The sequence below is a fragment of the Poecilia reticulata genome, chromosome 13 (assembly GCF_904066995.2).
Source record: "Poecilia reticulata chromosome 13, P_reticulata-male-v2, whole genome shotgun sequence".
Taxonomy (NCBI): Eukaryota; Metazoa; Chordata; class Actinopteri; order Cyprinodontiformes; family Poeciliidae; genus Poecilia; species Poecilia reticulata.
The window spans coordinates 3879386-3898426 of NC_088842.1; the positions used below are offsets into that span (position 1 = coordinate 3879386).

A 19041-nucleotide genomic window follows, 5' to 3' on the forward strand; every position below is an offset into this window, starting at 1 on the left:
AAATATGCTTATCATTTTTTATCTTCACTGCCTTTGAAAGTTTCTGTTTTTTAAATGTTGTGCTTTCTTGAACAATGACACTAAAAGGAAATCTGCTTCTTCTTCTGAGAAGGCTGTTCTGCTCTCTGGTGATACAGATGATTAGATTGTATTGCAGTTGCTTTAGCAGCACTACTGCTTTCTAGCAGCGCTAATTTCTGCACTACTTGTAGAATGCAGAAGTTAATCTGAGTGTCTCTTTCCACATTCCCTCTCCTTCCAGTGACTATGGCTTTAAGATGAGTGAGGACTTGTCTCTTCAAGTGTGTGTACCTGACCCAGAGTTCCTGGGAGACCTCTATGCTCCTCCAGTTCCTTGTCCCATTGGTACCAGCTACCACCGCAGCAAAGGGTAAAACTCTGCATCTGATCTCTCAAAACACAGATGTCCTGTTTTAATTGTAGAAATGAATTGCTATAAGACTTTAACCCCAAGCATGTTCTCATGAAGTGTTTGTCAGATTTAAAAATTGAAAAACAAGACTAATAGCTGCAAAATTATTCCAACCGTCTTTTCCACATTTTATCATGCTTTAACTGCATTTTTATTTTGTTTTTTACAAATGTAAAAAGAAAAGTTTTCTGTGTTTGTACTAATTAAAACAGGCCATTCCCTTCAGAAAGCCTTGTTAACAAGTATAGTTTAGTGTACATGCAGCTGTTCTGCAAGCAGTCTTTTAAAGCTCCATCTGTAAAAGCCATCAGCAGTGCAGCAAACGTGTGGTGGTAGGTGGTCAAGTGTAACTGAAATTGAAAATTGTTTGGCCTCTAGCACAAACTTGTTTGGTTAAAAACATAATACAATATCACTCTGAACACATGTACTGGCATCATCATGCCGTGGGAATGTTTTTTATCATCAGGAACATGGAAGTTGGTCAGAGTTGATGGTAGGATGGACGACCACCCTGAACATCCAACCAGAACTGCAACACAATTGTTTAGATCAGTCTATTCTTGTGTTAGAATGGCCTAGTTAAATGAGAACCATATATCAGCTTTTTTCTGCTTTCCAACTATTCACTACGTCTGGTTGTCACCTGAAATTTTAATGTGAAGCCTTGAAGTCTGTGGTTATATTGTGACAAAATGTAAACTGAAAAGATTTAAAAGATTTTGTTGATTTCAGCAGTACTGCTCCAGTTTGATTTAAGTTCTGGATTACTTTTTCTGTGCTCATCACAAGAAGGACATGGACAATCTTTTCACTGATTCCTACTGGTGTGTTAGTGGGAGGAGCATCCGCCCTCCTGCTGAGGAAAAACTGTTGTATTGCTGCTGCAGCTACAGGAAGGTACCAGGGGACAGCTGCAGAGGGGGAGACGTGGAGGCCAGGCTGGACGGAGAGATGCTGCCCTGTCCTGTTGGAGGTTATTACAACAAGTCTTTGGTTGCCTTTACGTCAGGAATGCCCTAACCTGAGTCAGTGTGTGCTGTGTTTCACAGAGAGTAATGAGTTCATATTGTATGCCGTGAGGAACTCCATCCACCGTTACGACCTGGCCACCGGCACTGACCAGCCCCTGCCTCTAGTTGGCCTTAGGGAAGCCGTGGCACTGGACTTTGACTATGACAGGAACTGCCTGTACTGGGCGGACATCTCGCTGGACACCATCCAGGTATGAGCTGGACTTTATGCGTCTTTTAGTTAATTCGCTTTGCTCTTTCCTGAAATAACTGCATCAGCCTTTACGGTTCCTTTGTCCTGCTTCTTCTGCAGCGTCTGTGTTTGAACGGCAGCACAGGTCAGGAGGTCATTGTGAGGAAAGATCTGCAGAATGTGGAGGCTCTGACCTTTGACCCCATCAGCAGGCTGCTGTACTGGGTCGATGCAGGAGCCCAGAAGATTGAAGTATCAGAGACAAACATTCAAACAAATTTAAATACATTCAGTTCAAATATAATTTCCTTCTTAACAGAAAATATTTTTAGCACCTGAGTGTCCTAAGATTTCGTCATGGGCAACAGCTTAATTTTTCAAATATTTACTGATGACTATTCTTTTTCAGATTATTTTACGTAGTGATGAAATATAAAAGATTTCTAAACATTTTTATAGACCTATGTAAAAATCACTGCAGGATCAACATTAAGATCCTGGTGTAAAATAAGTGTGCTTCAATAAGCACCTAGTGCTCCATTTAAGACACAACACCAACACATGTTTACGTCATGCAACAGCCCACAAACACATATTACAAAATGTGCTTAATAATATTTCAACATGTGACTTATAGTGTCTCAAGCACTGGCATTCTGATGACATATTGCCGACCCTTCTGCTCCATCACAAAACATTTTGAAACAATGTCCTGACATGTCACTGCACACAGTTCATCTGAACTCGGCTGAAAATTCAAATTTTTGCAATATTTTTATCCTGGCACTAAATAATCATTTTACTTGACATTTTATTTTTAGGGAAATGCCTAAAACTTGCAGAGCAGTGTGCTTGGTGTGTTGAAAAACATCTGGTGCCTCATGCATAAAAGAATGCGCAGTTTTCACACTAAAACTTGGCGTACAAAAATTTAGAAAAGTGCGGCGAACAAAAAAAATGGGATGCATAAAGACGTGCGCATGCACGTGGTCGCGCACTTTTCCTTTATAAATCTTGATTTGCGGGAAATAGAGCGCAGCTGCTGGTCCGCCCTGTCACCACCCATAAAAACATATGTAAATTAGTATAAATACCCAGAAGTCTGCCACCACGCGAAGCAGTAACCATCTCCGTCCTCGTTTGTAGCAGTATGAGTATTTGTAATAATAATAATAATAATAATAATAATAATAATATATTTTATTTAAAAGGTGTTTTCAGTACACATAAAGTCACCTCACAAAAATAAAAATAATGCATTTTAAAGAAAAAAATAAAATCCAAATTAAATAAATAAATAAATAAATAAATAAAGAGATCATGAAAATACCCGTTTGAACAACAGGGGGACGTTCAGCTGGGATTTAAAGACAGACAGAGTATCAGAGAGTCTTTGAGTAGGGAATGTGGACGTTTATTCTAAATTAGTGTTTCTCAACCTTTTTTGGGCCAGCGCCTCCCTAGCCTTTAACCAGGTCCCTCACCTCCCCGCACCAAAGAATTTGTAGGCTACTTTGCACTCACTATTATTTTTTTTATCATTACTATCACTATTGTAGATGTTTTGATTTTTATGCCTTTTTCTGCATTTATCATCAAAAATTATTTCCCAGAGAACAAAAAAGTAATGGGAGTAGAAATTATTTTCACAGGTGTCTACGAAAAATGCCAAATTCAACTTAAAATTGGTAGGCCTAACAGCAGCCAATCAGAGTGAAAAAAATATTCTTGTTCTGGGCCATTTTCTAGTTGTTAAATATTACACAAAATGACCAGATAAAAGATGTACAACAATGCCAGTTTAAACTTTGAACTATTTGCAATATAACAGTGCTCTGCAACATTAAAACATGGATAGAATTGTAACTACATTAATCATAACTCTTCTCTTCAGTGTTTCTGTCGGTTTCTGGTGGTGCAGCTCTGTGCTGCCTTCAGGAGAATGGGACATCAGAGTATCATCCATAAAATTTCACCCACATGGCATTTATTGTGCAAACCAGAGCTTTCAGTGGAAAAACAAAAGTTCCAGGTCCTTTTAATGCCATACAAATATGAGACAGAAACATGGATTATATCTTTATATAGACCTGTCTATTGATTTATAGATTATTAGTTTTACTGGACAGAAATTACAAAGAACAAATCTGGTTCTTAATCAAATCCTAATGAGTCAAATTGAAAGTGTCATGGAGTCAACATTGACATGAAAAATATGCTCTCAACAAACCCATGGCACTTCAACAATATTATTTTACCTTTCATCTGGAAATAGTGTGTTTATTTTTGCCATACATTCCTCTGTATTAAGTAGTGTTCAAAAGGTCTTGCCATACCAGTTTATTCCTCTTTATCTACTTTAGTTTTTTATCATCAGGAACATGTTGATAAAAAACCATGCAATGTGCGCGTCATTTTTTAAAATTTTTTACTCCCTATGGTGCGCAGCGTTCGGGAAAATAATCAATGGGGAAAAGGCAAACTGACATAAACCTTTTAAAACAACGGAAACAATTGCGATATTCCGATTATTGAAATTTAAAAGTGCTGTGGTAGTACCGTTGTTCTATCACACCCGTTTCATACCGGACCACTTACAGCTCCCGTGTTAACGCTATAAAATGAATGCCCTCTATCGAGGTATCACCCATGGAGGGATTTCTTTATTTAAAAGGGTTCATTTTTCAGAGGGATGCACAATGAGGGTATTGTGATTTTAGTAATTACATGTTTATAAGAGCGATTTTCTATTGTCCTTCCATGGAAGCGTGCAGCCTTCAAATGGAAATAAAACACATTTTAATATAAGTTTCTGCTTTGACATGATCACAGAACTGCCAAAACATATGTACAAAAATACCAGACAAAGTGAATCACAGCAACGTCATCAGCCGGTGTAACGCTGAACTGATGCGGTGAAGCTACCAGTAGCAGGAGTGGAGCTGCCCCAAAATCTAACAAACACTGAGTAGAAGTGTAGAGAGCTGCCATTGATACCATTGCAGCCAAGCATGATTTAATGTTAGACAATACAGTTTTACCAAGTTGCTCAAAGTCTAAACTGGTATTGTTGTCCCCCAGGGGGTCGGTACCGCCCATGTTGAGAACCGTTATTCTAAATAGTGGAAACATGTGCATAACTTGTACATTTACAGAATAAAGATGCTTTCTGTCCAGAAAGGCGCATTCACAAAGCTGGTGGCTCGATGACTGCACTTGCACCGGTACCAATACTGCACAGCTCCTTCTTTAAGTTTTGCTCAGAGCTCCAGAATGAGCAGTCTGGTTTAATCTAAAAACTAATAAACCATCATCAACAGAAGATAAATATGATCTCTGATCAATCGCTCCCTCTGAATCCTTCCATTGGCGATGTTCTCCATCAGAGCCAAAACGCTCCACAATGCAGCACATTTTTGTGCCGCTAAGTACATACGGGATTGTCTACACACCTCACCTTAAAAGTAATCAAACCTGTTTGGAGTTAATCTGCTGATCTAACTGTGTTTTGTTTTGTTTTAGTGAGAATTAAATTACCTCATAGATGCATTTCATACGCTTCGGCGCACAGACCGACATGTTACCTCTTTATGAGACAAAAACTGAAAAAAAAGTACTATTTACATTCGAGTGAGGTTTTTACAGCCTTTTATTTTTATTTTGTGTTCATGTTACTTTATTGTCTGGGGATAAATGCGGTTCAGTTTCATCGTTTACTTTTAAGCAATAAAAAAATTTTATCATGAAAAAAACATCGGGTTTGATGATTCTTGGTCTAAAAAACACTGAATGTAGTCAGGTTTCAGTGTATTTATGTGAGTTTTGACGCTTTGTAGTATGTGTATATTTACGTCAAATTTACTTTGACGTAAATATACAAATTTACGTAATGGTATCGATGGCATATACTTACAAACGACGTAAATATATAAATTTACTTTGCGTCAAATTTACGTTGACGCAAAGTAAATTTTTATATGCGTAAAATATGGCGCCGCACATTGTTTGTGCGCACGCATGCTTTGTGCATGAGGCCCCTGAAAAGACTTTGGCATTTCAACCATTAGAATTTGACCACAATACAACATTGATTCAATTACATATTTTCAATATTAGTTAATTGGCTAGAATTGGATGATTGTTTGATGGTTTATCCACCATAAGTCGTCAACCTTAACCATAAATTCAACCTTTGTGATCATAATTCAACATTAAATTAATATCTTTTGCAAACAAGCCAACAGCGAAGTGACTGTGTGGTTGGGACATCCCGCTCATGTAAATAGTGGGGGTGGACCGCTTCATTCCATGTAGTAAGTTGTAGATGTTTTTGTGTCAACATATCATGCACAAACAGTCAGTAATGATTTTTATGGACAAGTAAAATGTACATAAAGAATCACAACCCACTATCCTCAACTGTGCTTAATTTAAAACGTGATAACCCCGCTCACTAATAAAATGCTTTCACCCAGAGCTCAGAAGCGGAGAAGAGGGGATGGGGTGCGACAAAACAACATACATTGATTCAACATTGATCAGACGTTGATTAGACATCGGCATTTCAATCATTAGATTTCAACCATAAAACAACATTAATAATTCAATGACATCTTTTCAACATTGGTTACTTGGCTAGAACTGGATGACTGTTTGATGGCTGATCCACCGTCAATTGTCGACCTCAGCCAAAAATCAACCATTCTGACTATAATTCAACTTTGAATTACCATCGTATGCTATCTGGGTGTCCTCTTCTGCTCTTCAGTAGATCAGAAGAGGACAGTGGCTGATTTTCAGACTTTTACAGAGGTAGATCAAATCGGTATCGGCCCAGTACCGATTTCCCAAAATTAAGGAAATTGGAGTTGATTTATCAGTGCACTGCAACCCATCTCTATCCACTAAAACCATTAGGGGCAAACTGAAACAGCAGGAAGTGATGAACTGCTGAAGACTGGAGCAAAACTAGATTTACTGATGAACTATTCTTCTGATTGTTTTGACATCTGGCAAAGCTTTAGCCTGGAGAATAAAACCATGAGGCCAGTGCTGTGGTAACAGTGAAGCATCCTGATCCAGCCCCAGCTCCAGAGGAGTTTAACAAGTTGGACATCAACTTATTTTGGGGGGGCAGAATGAATCTACGTAGCTGAACATAGACAACAACATCAGTAGCCTACATGCTGCTTGTTAACAAGCTTAAGGTGCTGTTTTGATATTAGCTAGTCATATTTTAGCTAACCTTACCTGCATCCAAGAGCATTACTCAACTCAGTTGGTTAGCTTAGGGGAAAATATGTGCAAAGTTCTTTGCGTTTTGCTGGTTTGCTACCATGATTCTAACACACACCTGAGTAGCTCTGCACAGCAGCAGGTCTCCGTCACTGCTGCACAGGTGAAGTGGAAATGAAGCACATCATAGATCTGAACACAATCTGGGCCTTTGGTCAGGACACTCGTAGGATCCAAACCTAGAAGCAGGTGGACAAACAGAAGCCAGTAAACTGGGATCAAATCCATACTTGTTTATGCTTTTCCTAAGGAAAGCTTTTCAAACAAAAAAACATGAAGACACTTGGCTCCAAAGCACAAAACCTGTGAGCAGAAACCTTAGGGCAGGGGTGGGAAATCATGGTCCTCGAGGGCCGGTTTCCTGCAACTCTTAGATGTCTCCCTGGTCCAACACACTTGAATCCAAAAGCTGAACCACCTCCTCAGTGCAGTCAAGTTCTCTAGAGTCCTGCTAATGACCTCATTATTTGACTCAGGTGTGTTGAAGAGGAGATGCATCTAAAAGTTGCAGGAGACTGACCCTCGAGGCCTGGAGTTGCCCACTCCTGCCTTAGGGTCATGACCTCACGCTATTCTGCTCTACGGTTGTTTCTGCAGAGTTTTACGTTAACCTTATCTTTTGACAAAATCTGTATTCTTATTAACAGCATGTGTTTAAATGTTTAAACTTAACCCTTCCAAACAAACAGAGCTCCACTAAAAAGTTCCTCCTTGTCTTTGAAGGTTTCTAATCCTGATGGAGACCTGCGTCACACTTTGCTCAACTCATCCATCCTGGAACACCCCCGAGCTCTGGTTCTGCTGCCTGCAGAAAGGTAAAGATACATCTGTAATTAATGTAATTAGGTCTGGAGTAGTGCTGATGAGGATCAATACTACTCGACAGTAGCATTGCCTGTAATACAGAGTGTTACAGGTAAAAGTTTCAGGAAACCCATAAATGGTTAAACACATCATTGCTGCACCATGTCTTTCCGTTTTGACGTATTTTAAGTAGGCATGCTTGTCCTGATAGTGGCCAACTACCGTCATTTCTGGAGTATGATTCACACACATATAATAGTCTAGGTCAGGGGTGTCAAACTCCAGTCCTCGAGGGCCGGTGTCCTGCAACTTTTAGATGTGCCTCTGCTGCACCACACCTGAATAGAATAATTAGGTCATTAGCAAGGCTCTGGAGAATGTATCTACACAAAGAGGATGTAATTAAGTCATTTCATTCCAGTGTTTTGTACCTGTGGCACATCTAAACACTGCATGACAGCGGCCCTTGAGGACTGGAGTTAGATACCCCTGGTCTAGGTTGTCAAGCAACTCAGACTATGGTTGCAACTCATATGTTTTTTTTTCTTTTTATGACATATTTTTTTGACTGATCAAACTTATACTTGGGGGCGACTTATTATCTGGAAGATAACTAAACATGTTTAGCTCATGCATGTAGAGGTGTGAAAACCAGTGAAATACCAGAACTTATTTCAATCTTCAACAGTATGATGTTCTGGACTGACTGGGGAGATCGGGCAGCCGGCGTCTACCGGGGCTACATGGATGGAAGCAATGTGTCCTGCATCATGGCAGAAGGAGTCCGCTGGCCCAACGGGATCACTGCAGACGACCGGTGGCTGTACTGGACCGAGGCGTTCAGCGACCGCATTGAAAGAGCAGATTTCACCGGAGGACAGAGGAGTGTTCTGATGGAGGGACTGCCCCATCCGTACGCTATTGCTGTCTTCAAGGTAAAGTATGGTTCCCAGTTCAGGTCTTAAGCTTTGGACAGACAAGTTCAAGTCAAGTCTCAAGTTTCTGACTGAAATCCACTTTCTCACATCAAATGCATGGTCTGTCTAACACACAAAATGGCTGCTGGTTATGTCTAAGTTAACACATAACACACATTTTTATCTTTAAAATTAACTTTAAACAGGTGTTTATTATTTTTTTAATTAATAAGCTATAATTACTCCACTACAATGTAAATATGTATTTATTCATGAGGAGACAAACACCTGTTAATGTTAAGTGAACATTTCACTGTAATTGTACAAATTGCTGAGAAATATATTGCTATTGGCTTGTATTGCTAATAGCAGATAACTAGATAATTAGTAAATCCTGTTAGGTTTCTGTTTTGGAGCGGTGTAGCTGCTAAGTTACGTTAGATCAAATCCTCCAGATTTAACTTTCAACTCGTGATTAAATGGAATCCAGTATAAGCAGCCACCTTACCTTGTTCCTGATTCACTCTACTCTTCACAATTGGAGTTTTGTCTACTTTGAAGAAGATTTTGATAAAGTTGAATTGAATGTGCTTTAAAAACTCCTCTTTTTGCCAGTTGGAACTTCTCTTCTCTACACAATATAAACTTCTTCATATTTACATTTTCATTAAGTATCACCAATAGCAGTCCAAGTACCACTAGTTGAACATATACCACTGTAGAACCATGGGTTTAGATGTACTAGCTTACTTTCACCCTTACTGGCATAAGGTAAAGATTTTTCATGAGATTTATGTATTTTCCCTCAACTCTCAGTTGAGTAAAGAGTATTTCAAGTCCCAGTTTAATGCCTTCTTTCCACTAAGCTTTATGGTATGTGTTACTTTGGCAGTATGCCATTTTGTCTGTTTCCATTGTAAAAGTGTCCCATATAACCAACTAGTAACCAACCATTCCTGGACTCCTTCAATTGTAGGTGCATAAGACAACAGTGTAGTACAATTAGGGTGGAGCTATTGGTGTCACAACAGTCTATTGAAAATCATTGCTGCTCGCAACAAGCATGAGACACACCAGTGTATCACGTTTGTACGATTCAATGTTAGGCATATGGGTTTAACACCGCCTGCCCAGTGAGAGGTCTTAACTGGTGATAAAAATGCACTCTGGAATACGCCGGACCATAAAACAATGTATAGACTCATGGTGTTCCGCTGATTGTAAACTAGGCATCTGTGAATTGAAGTCTTTGTCTTTACAAGAAAGATCTATGTCACAGACTTAAGTCTCCATTTCTGGTATTTACTGCCTTCAAACAGTTAACGTTTGTCTTTGTTGTGGTCACTTATGTTAAATCCGAACGCTTTAGTTTTTACATTGAATGGTGATTTCAGAATGATCTGTACTGGGACGACTGGTCAAGAATGGGAATCTTCAAAGCTCCAAAAGCTGGATCTCAGAACAACGAGCTGATTGTTGGCAGATTAACTGGAGTCATGGACCTCAAGATTTTCTATAAGGGGAAGAACAGAGGTGAGGAGCATTCATCACCATTATTATGAGGCTGAGTTCCCTGTTCTGGTTATGAATCAGGACTTATTATGATCATCTGATTGTTCTCTCTACCTTATCAGGGCATAATGCCTGCACCTACCAGCCATGCAGTTTGCTGTGTCTCCCACAGCCTAGCCACAAACACACTTGTGTTTGCCCGGAGGGTGCACCGACCCTGACCATACCCAATGGAGAGCTGCAGTGCCAGTGTCCCCCTGGTTACCAGCTTCAAAACAACACCTGCACCAAAACCAGTGAGCATAAGCAGGCCTTTACTTCTCAATGATTTATAATCTTCTCCGTCCTGGAGCAGGGGAATCCATTCTTAGAGAGTAATTTGCAGCTTGCTTGTCATTCTTCCTGTCCTCCCATCAGAGCACAGCTGCTTGCCCAATCAATACCGCTGTGCCAACGGACGCTGCATCAGCACTATCTGGAAATGCGACAGTGACAACGACTGTGGAGACATGAGCGATGAGCAGGAGTGTCGTAAGTTTCCACCTGCTTAACCTTTTCCACATAAAAAACAAGAAAAGGAGCCAGATTATGAAAGAATTTCACTTTTCTCCCATGCTCATCTCTGTTTGCAGCCACTACAACTTGTGATCCATCCAACCAGTTCCGCTGCATAGCCTCGGGCTCGTGCATCCCGCTGGCCTTTAAGTGTGACCATGAAGACGATTGTGGTGACAACAGTGACGAGGAGCACTGTGGTACAATGGTGTAACTTTGTGTTGCAAGTTATTGTGGACGAGGAGGGGCAGGGGGTTTGAACTGATGCACCCACAGTTACTGGAAGGCCTTTTCTTTTCTAAAAATATAGCCAAAACTTACATGTGAATGCCATGCAGTCTTATTCAATAAATTAGGATATACATCCTGATCAGGCTTATCAGATTAATAGTACCTTTCGAAAATAACCTTTTAGCAGATATTAAACATACTACGAAATATAAATGTTAAAACATACGTAATCTAATTAATCTATATAATGTCTTTCACTTGGTGATGGAACTGCTGACAAAGGAACTTTTCAGTCATATTCTAATTTATGGAATCAGCCTGTATTTGGTGAATACTTACCTACAGTTGAAAACAGTTTCACAATTCAGTAATATTTTTTGTGAAGAATTATCACATAGTTGCCTTTTATTGTCTGATTTTATCAAGTGCTAAAAACATCAGCAACAGGATATTCTATAACAATCAAAATGTTACTAAACATTTCAGATGCAGAATAAGTAACTTCTGTGTAAACCAAATGAATCCTTGTCAGTGCAAACTTTGTATTTTTCTGTTATGTGATTCTGACTCCACATCTGTCCCTCGGTTGGTGGACAAAACCTTTGCCCTGCTGACTTACACCTACCAGATGAGATATGATGTGTCTTTAATATAGCAAATATTAAAGACGCAAAAACTTTTTTGGGTCTGGTTGGGACAGTTGGTGAGTAAAGTAACCATCGATATTACTGGATTTTATAAAATCTGGCTTAAAGCTGAGATGCTGATGTTTAGATGTAAAAACATATATTCTCTCTGCATATAAATCTATAGTTTGGGTTCTGTCAGTTCTGCAAAGATACAAGAGAGACCAAAGCAAATTTCTGTTTTATACTGACCAATAATTACATTTGACTTAATTGTCGCTGTAGGAGCCATGATTTAAAATGTAAGAAACCTTGGCTCTTTATGCTTACAAAATATTTAATTCTATTTGATGATTGCTCTGAATATTGCCATGTTTTACGAACAAATTATGCATTTTTCCCCTTCATGCAGGGGGAAAATGTAGAAAAACGGGTGGTTGTATTATATTTTTAACAGTCTGTCAGCTTAAGTTCACGCGCAGACTCGTTGCCATGACAACCAATAAACAGCCCTGGGAGTGCAGAGCAAAGATTACGTTCAAGTGCATCATGAATTAACACTAATAAAACCACAAAAACATTTCCCACACAAAAACTACGTAAAAGCACCGAACAGAACATTCTGTCCGTTGCATATTTATGTTTTTGAATTTCCATTTTGTGATCATTAGGAAGTGATTCACTGAACACTAGTGGTGGTTGATTAGCTAACTTAAACACCTGCACTCCTGATTCTCTGTCAGGAAACCTATGTGGGTCGCCTTATTTTTGTGTTAATTGAACCAAAATACTCTGAACTGCGCAGCAAGAGTCCATGTTACAGTGATAAAAGTTAAGCCAGCATAACTAACCTACTCTCCACTTTATTAATATATATATTTTTTAATTAAAGCTTTTTAATGACCTGTGACATGTGATCAGAATGAATCCGGCTTGGGGGCCAAAAAAGTTTAAACCAATCTTTCACTAGTTCCTCTGCAATAGTACTAGCACGCTAATCTTTCGTGGTAAACTTTGAAAAGACATCAGTCATTACAAGAACATTTTCTCTACCATCTGTAGCAGGTTCTAAAACTGTAAAACCTATTGCCAGAATCTTATTAGGTCTAGATGCTTTGATCCATTCATGCGCTAATTTTTAATCAACTCTTCAGAGTCTCACCAGTGCGGCCCCGGAGAGTTCACATGTGCACGAGGCGTTTGCATCCGTGAGGCGTGGCGGTGCGACGGGGACAACGACTGCAGAGACTGGTCAGATGAAGCCAACTGCACAGGTTAGCAAATGACAACAAACTAATGGAATATACAGTAACTACTGTACAAATAATTCAAAATGTAGAATGTTTATAAAGTTGTATCTAGCAAATTTCATAGACATAAACCCATAATCCATCCTGTGTCTAACACAGAGGAGGCTCCACTTTCAGGATATCTGTGACAAATTTGTTTAACTTGCTTCTTCCTGCATTTGCTTCTTTTTTTGTTTGTCCTTAGTGGGTCACCATACGTGTGAACCGAGCAGCTTCCAGTGTCACACAGGTCACTGTATACCATTGCGTTGGAAGTGTGATGGAGATGATGACTGTCAGGACAACTCAGATGAAGATCCTCAGTATTGTGGTGAGTTGAGACTCCTCTGTGGTGAGACCAATAGGCACTGTTCATTGTGTCTCTTCAGTATGAAACAGACGTGACAAGTGCTGTTACGTAAAAAAGGGCACAACATATTTTGAGGACACGGATTCATGAGTGAGGGTTCAAACTTTCTTTTTATTTTAGATACATTCTCTTGGAAGTCTCTTTTGGTTCAACTGCCTTGACTTTCTGTGAAGAAAAAGAGAGAGAGTTAAGTACTCTCAAGCCCTGTGTCCAAAACAAACAACGAAACCCCAAAAGTATTAACAGAAATGTGGGCCTGGTGAACCGGTCAAAAAATCTAAAAAGGTACAGCAGGAGGCAACCCTATACAGGGCAGTTGAAGCCCCTACTACTACTGGACTAAAGCAAAAAGTAAAAAGAACCTACTGCAAAAGAAAGAAGCGAAAACAGGACCACTGTTCCCCTCCTGTCCAAAATCGCAACAAAAAACCAAACAAAGACTGACAAAAACTAGTGCATGGCAGGCTGGAGATGTCAGCTGTGATCTACAGCCACTGGTTACGTGGGCTCATATCAGCAAGATGCATCCCAAGTGCTGATTTTCATTTAGAACAGTGTTTCTCAACCTTTTTCGGGCCAGTGCCCCCCTAACCTTTATTCAGGTCCCTTACCGCCCCCCACCAAAGAATTTGTAGGCTACTTTGCACTCACTATTATTTTATTATTAATATTACTATCACTATTGTAGATGTTTTGATTTTTATGCTTGTTTCTCTATTTATCATCAAAAATAATTTCCCAGAGAACAAAAAAGCAATTTTCACAGGTGTCTACGAAAAATGCAATGGACATTCAACTTAAAACCGGTAGGCCTAACAGCAGCCAATCAGATTGGAAAAAAATTCTTATTCTGCGCCATTTTCTAGTTGTTAAATATTGCACAAAATGACAAGATAAAAGATGTACAAACAATGCCAGTTTAAACTTTGATCCATTTGCAAAACGACTGAGCTATGCAACATTAAAACATGGATAGAACTGTAACTAAATTAGTCATAGCTCTTATTCTCTTCAGTGTTTGCCAGTTTTTGGTGGTGCAGCTCTGTGCTGCCTTCAGGAGAATGGGACATCAGAGTATCATCCATAAAACTTCACCCACATGGCATTTATTGCGCAAACCAGAGCTTTCAGTGGAAAAACAAAAGTTCTAGGTCTTTTTAATGCCATACAAATATGAGACAGAAACATGGATTATATCTTTATATAGACCTGTCTATTGATTTATAGAAGAATAGTTTTACTGGACAGAAATTACAAAGAACAAATCTTGTTCTCAATCAAATCCTAATGAGTCAAATTGAAAGTGTCATAAAGTCAACAGCGTCATGACAATAACATTGACATGAAAAATAATATTGAAGAAATAAATATATCAAATCTAATTAAAAACATAAATAAGTTATAAGTTATTTACTGTTTTGGACTGTAAGATATATTTATTCTCAGTACTAGATATGGTCTCCACAAACCCATCCCAAGTAAAAAAAAAAAGTATACTTTAGTATACTAAATTTTAACATACTTTAGCATACTTTGATCGATGTACTTAAACTGTACTATTTTGGAACAACTTTTTTTGTGCTTAGTATACTTTAGTAGTATTTAAATAGTATTAAATTACAACTTATAGTATACTTCAGTATACTATGTACTTTTTTGGAACAACTTCAAGTTGTACTTAGTGTACTTAAAGTATACTTTTTAAATATAATATTTCAGAACGTTATTATATTTTGATATAATTATTATATTTTGAGTGTAATAATTCTGTCATATTTATTAAAAATATTTATTTAATATACTTCAAATATATATTTAAATATACTATTAATATATTAGTAATGTATTTAAATTACTTAATTTGTATTTTTGATTTCCTGCTATTGATAATAAACTACAATTTTAATTACTCATAATTCGTCTTTATTCCTACTTTCCTATTTTGTACATGACATGCATAACTACACTGCAGTACTTAAATTGTTTTAGGCTACAATTACATGGATAGATTAATTACACAAGATAATTCAAATATTTTGTTTTATTACCGACATTTTAAAATTGTCCAATTTTACTCAACTTTATGAACTTTACATAAATGATCAGTTTACACATCAAAAGTGAACACATGAACATGAAAATTTAAGTGTGACAATAAAACATGAACGTGAGGATCAACGACAGAACATTCCCGTTCACTGCCCCTTACAGGAACCTACAAAAAAGAACGATAGAGCAATTAAATAGAGAAAGCATTTGTATTTTAAAGAAGACAGAAAAATGACAAATAAAATAATACTTACAATTTTAAGACGTTGTGGACTCACCATGTATGTGACATCATAAGAACTGGTGATGATTGGGATCGGATGGGATCCCAAGTTTTCCCAGTTTTTCCCGATGAGATCGGGAAAAACTGCTTAGTTTTGTTGGGAATGGAAATCCTGATCGATGAATCATAATTTGTATTGACACACGGAGCATAAAATCAGCCAAGAAAAGCATTCAGACTTTACTTAATTTATTCACTTTCAGCGCTGAAAGGAGACGCTTTAACCATTACATTCGAGAAGAGTTTCTAAAAAAAGTCTGTGCAGCGTCTGAGGAGAAGGAGATTAGCTGATTGAAATCACACCATGTCTGTGGCCTGGGAAAACGGGGAAGACAAACCCTAGAGTAGACACTGTCCCTTCCGGAAAACATCCTCCGAGACTTTTGCAGATGTTGGCATACATAGCATCATTTCAAGCATTGATGTTGTCTTTCATTCATTTAATTTAATTTAATTTAATTTAATTTCATTTCATCTCAATTTTGGGGGTAAAAACGGACAGGGCACCCCTAGGCCTCTTAGGCGGTGGATCGAAATCACAATGTCCCCCTTACAAGCTAATAAAGAATATGTAAAGAAATAAAATGTTAAAGAATGTTAGGGTTAAGATTGGAAAAAGGAAATTCAACCCTCCATGGCATTGTACTGTTTCTTTTTTGTGGTGGGAAAAAACATTGCCCTGTAGTCGTGCAGAACTTCGTAACCTTCAATTACACATCAATCTTAATTTCGGACTGTAAAATGTTATTTTATTTATTATTATTATCATTTTATTTTAAGTTATTTTTTTTAATTTAATTTAATTTTTATTTATTATTTTTTTTGTTTTAACCAGATTTGTTTTTTGTTTTTTTTCTTTGATATTAGCTAAGGTCAACGCTATGCCATAAAAGGTTAAAGAACTGTAAAAAAGCAAAATTTGAAAATGTTTTCTGTTTTTTCTTTAGTAATAAAAGTTAAAAGAGATACATGTTATATTTAATGGCACGTGGAATGGTTAAAAGTTATATTGAGGGAATTGTTAGAATGCAATGAAATGCAAATTGAATGAAGGGTCAGGATATTATTTCAAAACTTAATAAAATGCCAAAAGAAATAAAGTGTTGGGTTAATATTTTCAAATGAATAAAATGTAAATGAGTAAGAGTTACTAAAATGCAAAATCAATAAAGTGTTAGGTAATAGGCAAAACGTCAACAAAATGTTAGATTAATATATGTTTTAAAAGTTAAGAACTAAAACAGGAACCAAATTTAATAAAGGGTAAAATGAATATTACTGAAATTTTGATAAAATGTAAAATTAGAAACGTTAAGATACTATCCTTTAATGTCAATGAAGCAATAAGGAATAATGCGTAAAACGATCTATTAATACGTTAATAAACCAAACTTATTTGAAATTTTAATGTAATATTTAAAAGTTAATGAACCACAGAAAGGATGTAATGTTAAATGGGATGGTAAGAAAAGCTTAGAAGTAATGAGTCTGGAAAGGCACAGAACTTACAACGAACACTAAACAGCAAACGAATGAATCAAGATCAAGGCAGCACAGTCAAAACATACTGGTATAAATGAACTATGATGAGGAAACAAGTAAAACTGCTTTCTAAGTAAAATGTAAAATTTAATCATATCAGTCTCTCTATAGCGAGACCTATCAACGTCAAATCAGTTTCTGCGTGTGTCCAGATGTTGAGCCGGCGCAGCTTGACGGGAAACCCCGACAGGCCCAGTGTGGCGTTTCAGCTGTAAATTGGTCCACCAATCGTGGAAGGCGCCCACAGTCTCACATCCTGGCACACCCAGAAAGGATTGGACTTCATTCTGCAACACAAAAAACACAACAAAAAGGGAAATCAATGGATTATATAAAGAAAATTAAAGTGAAGAAAAGCATATATTTGTGTCACTAGATACTAATACTGCCCTTAAACTCTGGAAAGGTGGAGTTCCACGGTCATCTTTTGGTTCTGGAAAACCATCTGATAGGCAGGTGGGGTTCTTTCGGTACCACTGCTCTTCTCTATGTTGGAAGTGATGCACTGAACAGCCAGGGACCTCAGGCAGGGAACACAGCAGCATCCACAGGTGATGAGGAGAGCAGGGAAGATTCTTTCAGATTGTGCATAATCATAATGTTTTTTCTTTCTTTCTTTCTTTCTTTCTTTCTTTCTTTCTTTCTTTCTTTCTTTCTTTCTTTTTTAAAGCTGCTCCTTGAAGCTGAAGATCAGGTTTTTTTATTTTATTTTACTAGGCCAATAGAGGATCAATATATCAATAACATTTGTTATTTAAGTTCTCCTCTTAATAATAGTTAAAGAAATGCTTAAATTAATTAACACATTTTAACCTTCAAAAATAGCATTGCTTGTTTTAAGTGTTGCCATATTCATAGGATCAGACAAAATCAGAAACTAAACAAAAAATCATGTAAAGGATCAGATTATGAAATGAATGTGCAAAACTGCCCACAGTCATGTTTTATCAAAGGGATATCATTTGAAATGTACATATGAATAATAGAAACTAATAGAAATAGAAAACTAATAGAAACATTACCAGAAATCTTAAACCATATCTTTTGCTTTTGTTATTTTAATTAAATTTAATCCAATAGTCCTCATTTAACAAGAAGTAGCCCACTATACTAAAGGCTTGTAAATTATTAATAGTGTGAAAAGTTAATGATCCGTGTTAAATTAAGATCCCTTGTAATATATTCCTTTCATGTAATAAAAGACAACTCTATTTTGTCTCAAACCAAAAACTGTAAATTATGATTATGAAAATTTTTTAGACATTATTACCTTGGATCAACAATTACACATACAACTAGATTTTTAGTTTTATTCTGTCAATCTGTTTGACCCGCTTTAAGCAGTTCCATAATTGCTCATTTGTAAATCCCAATTTAGTTTGAATCTTTGTATTTTTCTTCTCATTTTCAAACATCATATAATGATTAGCCTGTTTTTTTTTTACAAGAATAAAGTTAACCCTGTCACTACATATTTAATTGACTTATTTTATTCTCATCATGGTTTTAAATCCCAAAAGTTCAACAATTTTAACCTTTGAAAAATTGGTTCTTTTGAAACCCTTCTATAAAATATTTATTTAACTGAATTACCCTCTTTTGTAGTGTTTATCATATTTATAAATGTTTTTGGGCAGTTTTGGGGAGAAATTTGATACAACTAGATTTATTAAATTATATAATTTTCAGGTTAGACCTTTCTGCATGACTTGGTTAAACAAATTATTTTGAATTATAGCAAGAGAGAAGCAGCAATCAAACAATTTATTCCCTGTTTTAAACAACTCTATTTTGTAGAAATCTATTTGACACATGACATTATTGTTAATTTAACCTCTTTTATATTTTGCTGAAGCCCAAAACTGAAAAAGTTCTCAATATGTTACATTAACTCACAATTTGTAGATTAGATTAATTCCGTGCATCTCC

The 19041-nt window shown here is 37.1% G+C and overlaps 1 protein-coding gene across 8 annotated transcripts in view; it reads left to right on the forward strand.

The window, feature by feature from the left end:
* Positions 1 to 19041, forward strand: part of sorl1 (sortilin-related receptor, L(DLR class) A repeats containing) — a 310404-nt gene that overhangs the window by 161621 nt on the left and 129742 nt on the right. For 7 of the 8 annotated variants that reach the window (XR_014090459.1, XM_081614355.1, XM_081614354.1 and 4 more), the window contains 12 exons: positions 263 to 391; positions 1270 to 1409; positions 1486 to 1658; positions 1760 to 1891; positions 7658 to 7749; positions 8427 to 8673; positions 10050 to 10188; positions 10290 to 10463; positions 10585 to 10698; positions 10800 to 10922; positions 12734 to 12853; positions 13074 to 13199. Coding sequence is in view for 7 of the 8 variants with exons in the window: in XM_081614355.1 (XP_081470481.1) it covers positions 263 to 391; positions 1270 to 1409; positions 1486 to 1658; positions 1760 to 1891; positions 7658 to 7749; positions 8427 to 8673; positions 10050 to 10188; positions 10290 to 10463; positions 10585 to 10698; positions 10800 to 10922; positions 12734 to 12853; positions 13074 to 13199 (1709 nt within the window). In the remaining variant the exon portion in view is untranslated. The remainder of the gene's footprint in view (positions 1 to 262; positions 392 to 1269; positions 1410 to 1485; positions 1659 to 1759; positions 1892 to 7657; positions 7750 to 8426; positions 8674 to 10049; positions 10189 to 10289; positions 10464 to 10584; positions 10699 to 10799; positions 10923 to 12733; positions 12854 to 13073; positions 13200 to 19041) is intronic. The other variant, XM_008425236.3, reaches the window with a different exon arrangement.